Source organism: Rana temporaria, chromosome 10 (genome assembly GCF_905171775.1).
Source record: "Rana temporaria chromosome 10, aRanTem1.1, whole genome shotgun sequence".
NCBI classification, from domain to species: Eukaryota; Metazoa; Chordata; class Amphibia; order Anura; family Ranidae; genus Rana; species Rana temporaria.
In genome coordinates, this window is record NC_053498.1 from 100,418,886 (window position 1) to 100,431,505 (window position 12,620).

Here is a 12,620-nt window from a genome sequence, read left to right on the forward strand (position 1 = left end):
GCAATTTTTTTTACCAAAAATATGTAGAATACGTATCGGCCTAAACTGAGGAAATTGTACTGTATAATGAAAAAAAATTAAAATAAACTTCAATAATCTGTCTCTACAAAATGTATTCTGCTACATTTCTTTGGTAGAAAAACAAATACGTTTATATAATTTAGACCATGTGAAAATGCATTTGCTCTCCTACCTATCACATTTCTCAAGGCCCTGAAGTGCCAGGACAGGAGAAACACCTACAAAATGACCACATTTTGCAAATTGGACCCCCCAATTTATTTAATTAGAGGCATGAGGAGGAGTGTTTTGAAGAGAGAGGTAGAGGCAGCTATTTTAGGTCCATATGAGGCACTACAATCTCTCATTTCCAGGGGCTTCCGTGCCCCATACCCTTTACCTGTAACCATGAGAGTGACTATTAAAGCTTGGAATAGGTATAAGGTACTCTCAGCTGCTGATTTTGGCCGACGGTCTCCAAATATACACTTCTGGAACAATCTGAATCTCTCTAATTTTTTTCAGTTGCTGTAACCAGCAATATAGGCATTAAAGGGACTTGTTTGTTGATAACAAAATGCCATCATGGAGGTTGATTTACTAAAGGCAAATATACTTTGCACTACAAGTGCAGTTGTGCTAGGTCTGAGGGGAAGCTCTGCTGATTTCTATCATCCAATCATGTGCAAGCAAAAATGCTGTTTCCTTGCATGTACCCCTCAGATCTAGAGCAGCTGCACTTGCAGTGCACAAATTATTTGCCTTTAGTAAATCAATCCCATGGTGTTACAATCTAAATATTCTCCACCTTGCTGGTATTTTGTTTTCATTATCTTCAACTGTTTCCTGCAGGTGCTTCTCAATTTCATTTGACCCAACATCACCCTATTCACATCTAGTATGGAATCTCTCATGCGAGTTGAGCCCTTGCCCAAGGCCCACTCTACTTTATACAAGGCCTTGCAACAGCCCATCTTGCAGGGATTACATAAATGTAGAAAAACGTAAAAAAAAAAAAAACGTGGTCATGAGATGTCCCTAGTCTTGATAACGATTGGGAGGCTGTGTGGGATTATCTGTTCCAGCAATTGATCTCCACCAAGGACATACAATTTAACAACATTTTACCTCTGCTACCTTACTCAGGAGAGACTGGTTACATTTTCTGCCGATCAACCAGCAGTGCGTTGGTGATGCAGTGATCCTAATGCCGATTTTACTCTCATCCTCTGGCCCTGTGCAGAAAAATGCAGTTATTGGTCCCATATTTATGCAAGAAATTCTACGTGTCCCTAATATCCAGATACCTCTTTACCTGGATATCTGTTTACTAAGTCTTGGCCCACAGAAAAGCCACTAGAACACTACTAAGCTTATTATTCTATGCCAGGAAAGTGATTGTGATTCATTGGTGGTCCCGAAATCTTTTATAATATCTGCCCTATCATTCTACAAGGCCACTTATAACAGCAAAGTCTGCCTGACTAAATTTGACAAAGTCTGGTCTCCCTAGGTGGAGGACCCCAACACAGCAACCCAGGTTTGACACAGATCATACACCATAGCAATACGGAGCAAAGCAACAAGACATGAGGGAGTTATGCTGCATCAGCAATGTCTCTCCTAGGGAAAGATTTCAAAGCAGACTAGGGTTTCAAGATGTGCTGTTCAGGCTCTGTTGAAGAAGCACAAAGAAATGGACAATGTTGAGGACTGTTAACACAGCCAGTGTGGGGATTGGCGGAGAGGAGTGGCAGAGACAGTTGGTAAAGTAGAGGAGTCTGGCAGCAGCATTCATGATAGACTAAAGAGGGGATAGCCTATGCAGAGGTAGGCCTACGAGGAGGAGTTGCAATAGTCAAGGCGAGAAATAACAAGTGAGTGAATGAGTAGCTTGGTGGTTTCATTAGTTTAAAAGCGGTGAATTTTAGAGATGTTACGGAGGTGAGGTCTACAAGCATTTGACAACTTTTGGATTTGTGACTGAAAGGATAGGTCATGGTCTAGGATTACACCTAGTATCATTGGTGTGAGAGGAGGGATTTAAGGTTGCATTATTGATTTTGATGGAAAAGTCATGGAGGGGGGCACAGGCAGGAGGGAATATCATCAGCTCAATTTTAAGGAGATTTTGTTTAACTGCTTGCCGACCAGCGCACGACTATATACGTCGACAGCATGGCACCCACGGGTCCCGCGGACTGGATCGCCGCGGGGATACCCGCGATCATCTGACGGTGAGGAAGAACAGGGTTAAAGATAATATGTAAAAAGGTACTACAGCGCTATTACTAAAACCATATAAAATACTAAAGATAAGCTGCAGACACGTGAGGTGCACAAAACCAAAGTGAATAAATAAGAAAATATTGTGTTGCGCTGATAATCAAGTAAAAAATTGCATACATATATATATATACACACCATATACATAAATAAGAACCCCCTACACCTCAAATCAGGGAGGTATATGTGCAAAAGATAAACAAAAACCACTCAAAAACTATAATGTGAAAAAATTCAAATAGAACCAGCAAAAATAGTTCATGGAAAAAACACAGTTCAGTACATAGGCTAATAGGAGACAGGTGTGAGATCCACAGTCCTTTGGTGTGCAGCTGTCATTATAGCAAAAAAAAAAAAAAAATATAAAACCTTTTCCTTCTGGACTCCCCGATTAACACAGGATATCAGCCGCTCATAAGGAGAAAAGAAAGATATATGGTGCAAATAACGTAATAAAATGGGAAATGAACCCTGCAATACAATGATTGCACTCACGGAACCTCGATGGTAAAAAGGCTCAACTGCAATCAGTCATTGAACGCCGCTCAGTGCTACGATCTCCTCAGAAGGACGGATTCGACCGTCGATCGCGTCACTCGGCTTCTCCCCCACGCGTATCGTCAATAGCCACTTGACTTATTCATTCAGAACCCATGAATAAGTCAAGTGGCTATTGACGATACGCGTGGGGGAGAAGCCGAGTGACGCGATCGACGGTCGAATCCGTCCTTCTGAGGAGATCGTAGCACTGAGCGGCGTTCAATGACTGATTGCAGTTGAGCCTTTTTACCATCGAGGTTCCGTGAGTGCAATCATTGTATTGCAGGGTTCATTTCCCATTTTATTACGTTATTTGCACCATATATCTTTCTTTTCTCCTTATGAGCGGCTGATATCCTGTGTTAATCGGGGAGTCCAGAAGGAAAAGGTTTTATATTTTTTTTTTATTTATTTTTTTGCTATAATGACAGCTGCACACCAAAGGACTGTGGATCTCACACCTGTCTCCTATTAGCCTATGTACTGAACTGTGTTTTTTCCATGAACTATTTTTGCTGGTTCTATTTGAATTTTTTCACATTATAGTTTTTGAGTGGTTTTTGTTTATCTTTTGCACATATACCTCCCTGATTTGAGGTGTAGGGGGTTCTTATTTATGTATATGGTGTGTATATATATATATGTATGCAATTTTTTACTTGATTATCAGCGCAACACAATATTTTCTTATTTAGGGTTAAAGATAAAACTTTGTCACATTAGCACACTTAAATCCCAGCCAGACTCACACACAGTCAGTTCATAATTCCATGTGCAGCTGACCACCAGAGACACTGCCACGAAAATAGTACAAATGCCTGCTTACCAGCAGTACTGGACCCCTTCTTACAAATGGCCAGTAATGCTTTTGGCTGATTGCCCTGTAGGGACTTTTGCACAGGGTTCCTGCAGACTGTTACTGAGCCATAGATGGGTTCATCCAGCTGAAGTATCCGTGATATCCGGCTGGAGTGTATGACAGGCTGATAGCCTTGTGGGAGGTTTGTTACAGCCAACTTATGGCACCCACTTTTTGGGTCCCATAATGGTTCCCCAATCTGTCTGATCACTTCTTCCAAGAATGTTCTGCTCGTAAAGAGACAGAGATTGCCGCTCCAGGCAGGTCTTGTTGGGTGCAATCTTCTTCTCGGAAACTGAGGGTGCTAGCAATGAACATGGCAAATAAGAACAAAAGATGATCAGGACAGCCGCACTCCAATCCAACGTAACTTTAATGTAAAAAACTGGAAACAGGCACTACAAGTCACAGCAACGGAACCTAGGACAGCTGACGCGTTTCACACTAACTTCAGTGTTTACTCATAGCTGAATGTTCTGCTCGTGCGTTGACTATAAACAAATCAAATCCTCACAGTATTTATTATGTGTACACAGATTACAGCATATCAATAAGGGAACATGTATGCTGTATTTGCTGGCCTCTTCTTTCATACTACCAGTTGTCTGACTTCTGTGCTGATCGAATGGTTTCAGTACTTGTTGCTGACCCACATGTATACAATACACCTTTTCTGAATGCTTATTGCAGCTCAGTTACTGAATGTTTTGAAACCAGAAACAGCCAATTAACTACCAATTTCACAAGGCGGTTAGCAATTCCAGCCTACATGTTTTTATCAATACAGGTATACTTTGGGATATAAATAATTCAAGAGGGCGATTGAGTGCCTTCACAATGGCCAGACTGGGAATTAAAGAGTAGATATCTTTCAACTGGATCTCCAAGAGAGTAAGGCCTCGTACACACACCGTTTTCATCGGTCCAAACCGATCGTGTGTAGGCCCCATAGGTTATTTAACCTTAGGTTAAAAAAAAAGCCAACTTGCTTTAAAATTAACCTATGGCTTCCTAACCGATGGGGAAAAAAAATGATCATTAGTAGGCACGTCCATCGGTTAAAAATCCATGCATGCTCAGAATCAAGTCGACGCATGCTTGGAAGCATAGAACTTCGTTTTTTTCAGCACATCGTTGTGTTTTACATCACCGCGTTCTGACACGATCGGTTTTTTAACTGATGGTGTGTAGGCACGACGGACCATCAGGCAGCTTTATCGGTTAACCTATGACAACGGTCCGTTCTAATCGGATGGACTGATCGTGTGTACGCGGTATTAGCGTCTTTCAATTCAACAGTGCTTTGTAACAAATCTGAAACCTATTCTGGACAGATTAAAGTCATGTATTCAGCTCTTTGCCAGAGATCCTAGCTTTTTGCACCTAACCGCCTTAAGGCGTTTCTATTCTTGCAGATTTATCCTTCAAAATATAACTTGAATATTTAGGTGGAATATAGAATAACTACCACAGTAGGAGTATGCAGGCTTGTACATTTTACCTCTAATATCAACGGAAAATTACAAATTCTCAAGATAACGTTCAACATTTAAACCAGCGACTTCCAGAGCTAAAAAAAAAGCAGAGACCCAAATTGCAGATACTGATTTTGTTTTGTGAACTGTTTTTCAGACAGCACAGAGGTGGATGGCATTCCCAGCCAAGAAGCTTCAGACACGCGAAAGATGATGGAAGAGCTTCAGAACAGATATCGTCAGATGGAGGAACGGATCACCTGTCCTATCTGCATCGACAGTCACATCAAGCTTGTGTTTCAGTGTGGCCATGGTTCCTGCACAGAATGCAGTACATCCCTCAATTCATGCCCTATCTGTAGGCAAGCTATCCGGGAACGAATACAGATATTTGTTTGAAACAGACTTGTTGGTGTGACTGCAGTGTTGGGCACCGCTGTATACCCTAAGGACACTATATACGCCTGAGCAAAGCATGATAGGGTTGACCCTCTCAAGACAAGGTGTTTGGAGACAAGAGAGAGGTCCAACTCTGCTCAAGATGAAAACGTGGCTGCTGTGTGTGTTCTAAACACTAAAAAAAAAAAACAATATCTATCAATATCTACACTGGAAGGGCTAATATAATGCAGTCTTCCTGAAACCACATTTTTCAGAGGGACAGAAAAAGCCTACAACATTACCCGTTCAACTTTGCCATGTCAGCCCATTCCCGGTTTTCTTTTTGTACGTTTCTCTACAATGAACCCAAATCATAGCCTTCCAACAACAAACTATGTTGCATATATTTTCATCATACTTGACCGTGAGATGTAGCATCACAGCAATAACAATAGGTAGACACCCATTGTTGGCCAAGGAATGTCAAACTGTAAAATTGATCTGTGACTAATGTTCGAGAAACAAGAATCCATAACTGACAGGGGTGGCTCGTTCCAGTTTACAAAGGATGTCATTTGCAAGAAAAACAATAAAAAAAAAAAAGTATGGACTGTCATGTTAGATTCTGCCAATCATTAAGTTACTTAGGACTCATACCAGTAGGCAGTAAATGAAATATCTTCAAAAAGGAAATAAATTATTTAATTATATTTAGGTCTCATTATTGTGAAAACCACACCATGAACTGTCAGGTGACAGGGCTGAGTAGCAAAATAAAAGATGGCTCATTTTTTTTTTTTGTGTACAATGTATGAAAATGTGTATAAAACCAAAATAAAATCTGGCTTGTTAATATTACAAACTTTGTAGTTTCTTATTCTTAGGAGACAAGGTCTTGTATTATTTGTAAGGTTACCATCCCTGAAATGTAAACGGTGTTCTAAAGTACAGTTATCGCAAATAAATGTAGCATCTGACAGGTAAGTTAAGGATTAAACTCCAAAAATATAAGTAATTTCAGCTGCAATTTTGTTCTGTACATTTAGGCTTTGTGTACACGGGACGTTTTTACAACCTCTCCTGAACGATTTAACTTGACAGATAGTAACCCACGTTTAAAATGTCTGTTTTGCTGCAATTACATGCTGCGTTTAACGTCGTTTTTCTGCGTTTGCATTTAGAAGCGTTTCAAAAAAGATATATTTTTTTTAAATAACCAAAAACGCCTATAAACGAAACGCGGGTTGCCGCGTTTAGCGTCTTAACTATTTTTTTTTGCCTTTAATAAAACGTCAGTAAACGAACCTGTGTACATGTACACATAAGATAACATGGAATGAGTTCAGGGGCAGTTGAAAAAAGTGTGCCTTAGTCTTATGTGCCAGATACCATAGCCAGAAAATGAAAAAGGCATAATTTGTTGTATATATTATCGGTTTATAAATTAGATTTTTGTATTGTCCTTAAAAGCCTCTTTTTTTTTTTTTTTTTTGAAGACCAGTAAAGGACAGGAATCATAGATAATGGGTATATTGCTACCTTTAGGAGGTATGAACACTGGGGTAATAAAAATATTAAAGCAGAGTTACACCCATTTTCTGAACTTTCTCTATATTCCATCTCCTTGGCTCATTCTTTTCACATTGGCATTTTTATTAAATATTTTCTGCCTAGAAATACAGTTTTTCTTTTATTTCTCCTTGACTTCCGCCCTTCCTCGCCTAGGCGTTTTGCCAGGGTCCCTGGGATGGTGGCGCCATGTATCCCAGGAGTCCTTGCAAATTGCCTACTGCCGAAATCTCACGTTATTTGCAGATGACGCAAATGGATGAGAGAGCCGCTTTCTCTTCTCCGATGACAGAAGAGGAGGGGGGCGATCGGGGGGAAACATTCTGACATTCTCCTCCCCCCGTCACATCGCTTGCTGCCTGAATGGTGCTGAGCTGCAGCCCACTGGCCCTGTCACTTTACTGGTGGGGGATGGGGCTTGACAGCACCCGCTACAACAGGCCGAAGCCGACATTGCTATAGCAACCAGTCAGTAAGACTGAGGCATTACTGCACATGCACAGTAGTCCAGAAAATTAACACAGGAGGGCTTCAGATGCCCACAGCCAAAATGGAACCGGACAATAAATTTGACATGTTAAAAATTTTCATTTACAGGTTTTGACAATTACAGAGTAGTCTTTAAAAAAAATGTTTGGGAAGGGGGGGGGGGGGTAACTGGAACTCTACTTTAAGCTAGCCCACCGCATGAACATCATGCCTTGGGGCAAAATGTATTCTTTTATCCTCCATTGAGGGACACAGAAATAGAAAATTAGAGATAATTGGGATGTCCAAATGCAGTCTAGCTGAGAAATATCCATTTAGAGATCTTACAATGTGGAATCAAGATATAGGAAATCAGTGCCTGCAAGAAGGTTAGATTAAAAAAAAAAAAAGGAGCCAATCAGAAGTAAGCATCCACAATTTTTTTTAGGTGGAACAAAATAACCTGCAAAAAGCAGGTTAACTAGGTAGACAATTAGAAAAAATGTCCAAAGAACAATTTTTTGGTCTATTTTAAGTTCTATAATTGGTTATAAGAGAAAATGCAGTGCTGATCCAACCTTGATTGGTCAATGGATAGCTGTGGTAAACAAGATTAATGACATGTTTGACAGCAGCCATGAAATGCAGGGAAATGTGTTATTACGGGACTATGAGTCTAAAGATCAGATATTTAATGGCTCCAGTTTTTTGGTGGAGGCCAGTCTCTGTCCCTTCCTCAGTCCTTCCTTTTTTTTCTCTCTCTCTCTCTGTCCCCCCTTTTCTCTCTGCCCTCTTCCTTCTTAGGCTGCATTCACACTTGAGCGTTTTGTAGCCTGAAGCTCTAAAACGCTAGAGGGGAAAAAATACATTATTCTCTATGAAGATGGTTCACATCTCCACTCCAAAACGCCTGAAGCTCAAACAAGTTCTGGACCCTTTTTTGGCACGCGAATTGGGCAGATTTGGGCGTTTTTGAAGGTTTGTATTCCCATAGAAACGCTTGATTCAAGTGTCTGGCGCGACAACGGGCGTTTTGTCGCTTTAATCTGTTCTGTGAAATAGAACATTCACCCAGGAAGAAGATAAAAAAAATCTACAAACATAGCAACAAGTGATGAAAGAGATGATCATTTTTCCTATTGGCTAAAATAAAAAACAATGAAGTTCAAAAACTTCGGACAACGCTGTATGCAATTGTGTGAATACGCGCGACAAAACGCCGGAAAAAACAACCGAAAACGCTACGCTCCGGTGTGAATGCGGCCTTAGAGCCCATTCCATACCCACTATTTCAGCATAAAGCTTAAAAATAAGCTCTTTTGGCTTAAGCACTACTTTACCTGGACACCCGCTATCAGTTTGGAGTGCTCACAAATATTTATAGGGAATACGCTATGTAGTAGCACTGCAGGTGATTAGAAAGTTAACTTTTAAAGATTGAAAAGGTGACAATGTTCTTGACATGGTTTTAGTGCCTTTTTGTTTTTTATTATAATGACACATGTGAATGTTTGTGTTTTTTATTAGGAATGCTGTTTTTTCTGTTATGTGTGCTTTGCCGAAGAGCTTAATAAAAGACTATAAATGAAAAAAAAAATGTTTAATTGCACTCCAAAGTATACAGCTATCAATAGCTGCTAGCACACCAACAGATATATAAAATTATAAAATTATAAAATAAGTGTTGCGCTTAAAAATCATTCAAACATAAAATCACCAAGTTTGAGATTAAATCAAAAAACAGTTCATAAAGGGTTAACATAAAACAAGTCCACTATCCAAAGTGAAATAAAGATTCCTGCACCGCATTCTTAGTGAACACGTTTACCACAATAATTTGACCCTCTTATTAAGAGATGCCAATTACCGCCTTTGTATAAAGGATCCTCTGTGGTACAATGCAATCGTCCTTCTATTCAGGTCTCTGTTAAATACCCTGGCACTACAATAGCCATAAAAAGAAAGCCAAGGAATCCATAGTGCAAAACCATATATTAAAATTGTATTAACATTTTATTAAAATAGTCAAAGTACTGACAAGCATAAAAAATAAATAAATCAAAGCCTATAGCCGTATTAAGCTACTCCTGGAACTCAGATGGACTGCTTCCAGACTCCAGGAAATGTGATGATTTAAGTTTGAATGATTTTTAGGCCCAGCACTTATTTTACAATTTTAGGTTCTAAGTGGGATATCTCTGAACTTGACATCAGAAAGAGGAAATGCATTCTAAAGACAATAATAAAAACGGAAGAAGACTTTCAAAGTATCACCACAGAACCCTAAAACAGAAGAAGATAGACAGATCAACAATCCCTATGTAAAAAAGGGTTAGGCAGTAACTAAAAGGGACTAAAAATAAATAAAAATACACCGCAATCTGCATTTGGATAACATTGTGGGACTCAAATTCCACAAGTTAAAATTAGTATCAAACTTTTGCTGAAGAGTAAGGAATATAGAGTTACCCTAAAAAAAATTCCTCAAGAAAGAGGAAACTTCACTGAGCTGTGATGAACACTTCTCAGGTTAAGAACAGAAAATGTCCATCATCTTCAATAAGCAGAACGCACAAGGTGCATTTCAAATTCATTTATTTTTGTAGAGAAAATACATCAAATCAATAGAATAGAAAAGTATAAGCCTGGTTTGCATTTGAGGTATGATGTCATGGATACAAAATAACAGCTGTAAAAATAGGAGAAATGTAAAAGGAGTAAAACCGGGAGGAAGCACTGGCAGTTGAGTTGCAGTGTAGGAGAGGGCAGCTACAAAAGAACAACCAAAAAAAGTCCTGGGCTCCTTCATAATTGTAATTTGAATAATCATTTGAAGGAAATTGACAACCATGAGAAGAGTAGAAAAAGAACAGCTAGTTGTTTGGTCAGAAATCCAGACTTTCCAACCTGGGCTAGAACAAGGCAAGGGGAAGGGGCGCAAAAAGGGTGGCTTCTCTAGGCACAGGGTTTTGATGTAGTAAGGGGGGACCATGTGGCATCACATGCAGGAGAAACTGTCCTGGTTATCAGTATATTTGCTGCTCCCCACAGCAGTCTATACAGCTTGCCCCAGGGCAGTATAAACTGTGTAGATGACTGTAACTGCTCTACCTCCTGAGACCTGACATGCTTCGCCTCCCAACCTCTATCCACGCCGTGCTGTCAACCCGCCCTGCATCCAGCAGGATTGAATGAGAGTGTTGTATACTAGTGTGTGTCTGAGCTGTTTGCATCTGTGTGTTTGTTGTGGAAATGCGCTTTAGGGGGTACTGCTGTTATATGAACAAAGGGGGTGAAATGAAGCATGGGGGGGGGGGCACTGTGCACTAAGGTGTATATACTCCTGATGCCTGCACTACTCATGTTACATACTCCTGTGTGTTACTTTTACTCCAGATCCTTGCACTCTGTAAGTTACACACTCATGGTTTCTGCTCACTGTATTTTTCACACCTCTGGTTCCACCATACTGTGCGCTACACACACCTGACCCCTGCTCACTTTACATTACACACTCCTGACCCCTGTGCACGTTACATTATACAATCCTGACCCCTGCACACTGTTTGTGAAACACTCCTGAAGGGGGTTGTACAAATAACTGTGGCTGCAATCCTTTGTGCATGAAGTAGAAATGTTGATTCCTATGGCTTCTTAATAAAACTGGTACTACACAATAAACGAGAGATGTGGGGTCCCCGGCAGTGTGTGCATTGACTAGGAGCTCACAGAAATAGCACAGACACAATAACCCCCTGTAGGGGAGCCAATGCACATTTGAGTAATAATCAGGATGTCCGTGGGGTTACAGAGGTGCAGTGGAAGCACCTATATTCATCACCATGCACTTGAAAGAGGACAAGGCTTTATGTGCAGGAAAGTAGAATTTTTTTTTCCAGCTCTACCTGCCCCTTCCACCTATTCCATGAGGATGGTCAGACTGTTCCAGATGCCTACCTTTTGTTATTCTGAAGATATCCCTGTGTGTTTGTATCCATGTGGGAAAGTGAGTCTAATGGGAGTGGTTTAATAATTATCAATCAGCTGCTGCACCTGCAGGAAAGCTGCTGGACCTGCATCCACATTTAGATGTGATTTCCTATTGGGAGTATCTAACCAAAAATTAATTTTTTGTTGCAGGGGAGGCCTGAAATCTGACTTGTATCGTAGGGCAGGCTTCTGGGAAAATTGGTGAGTCAATCACACAAGCAGGAAATTACGTTTCTGCTGGACGTTCTGTACACATTCTGTGTACAGGTAGCCATATTGCATTGCATCTTCATAAAATAACAGAGCTGCAGATTGGAAAGGTAATTTTTAATAACATTCAATTACAATATGACTTGAGTTGCAATTGTATACGCTGTACTATTTTGGAATGCAGTCTGGCCAGTAAGTACCCAAGTGGGAAGGCTTTCAGGAAGGATGGTGTGTCCCTGCCCTTTCTCTACTCATCTGGAACCTCTCTCTGATGCTAAGAACTGCCCCTACTCTATCCACATGCGAAATGAGCACCAAACCCTGAGCCAGGGTTTTAAATAGTCTCTGCCTAACTCATGATGGCCGCCAAGATGCCAGCATCCTATCGGATGCTGCCACTCTGATCAAGGAGATAATAGAGAATTAAGGCTGCTCTTGACTTCCTCCAACTCCTGCACTGACTGTACGGATAAGCGCCACCTGCAGTGGAGAAAATAAACTGCACCTGCCTACAAATGCAGAGAAGTTAAAATGGTTGGCTCAGTACTGCAGATTACACTGGGAGAATGCAGATTTCCCTGTGTAATCATCAGAGCACTGATTATACAGGGAGACCCACAAGCTCCTGTTATCTGTAGGACTGATAAGCCAGTTTGAGCGCTCAGTTCTGCATAGTGCAGAACACAGCTGGGTTATGCAGAGGAAGGAGAGGATCCTACCTTAGCTATGCCCCCTGCAGCACAGTGACCAAGGTGGTTGCCTTTTCTACCTCTGCACTGTCCCTGATAATATGCATCACTCTACTCGGGAGCTCCTCCTTGTGCTCTCCTTATGTACCTGGA

At 40.7% G+C, this 12,620-nt stretch overlaps 1 protein-coding gene across 5 annotated transcripts in view; it reads left to right on the forward strand.

Moving 5' to 3' along the window:
• Nucleotides 1–6,251, forward strand: part of MIB2 (MIB E3 ubiquitin protein ligase 2) — a 156,136-nt gene extending 149,885 nt beyond the window's left edge. For all 5 annotated transcript variants that reach the window (XM_040325820.1, XM_040325819.1, XM_040325823.1 and 2 more), the window contains one exon: nt 5,318–6,251. In XM_040325820.1, the coding sequence (XP_040181754.1) occupies nt 5,318–5,559 (242 nt within the window). In that variant the 3' untranslated portion in view covers nt 5,560–6,251. The remainder of the gene's footprint in view (nt 1–5,317) is intronic.
• Nucleotides 6,252–12,620: the final 6,369 nt, after the last annotated feature.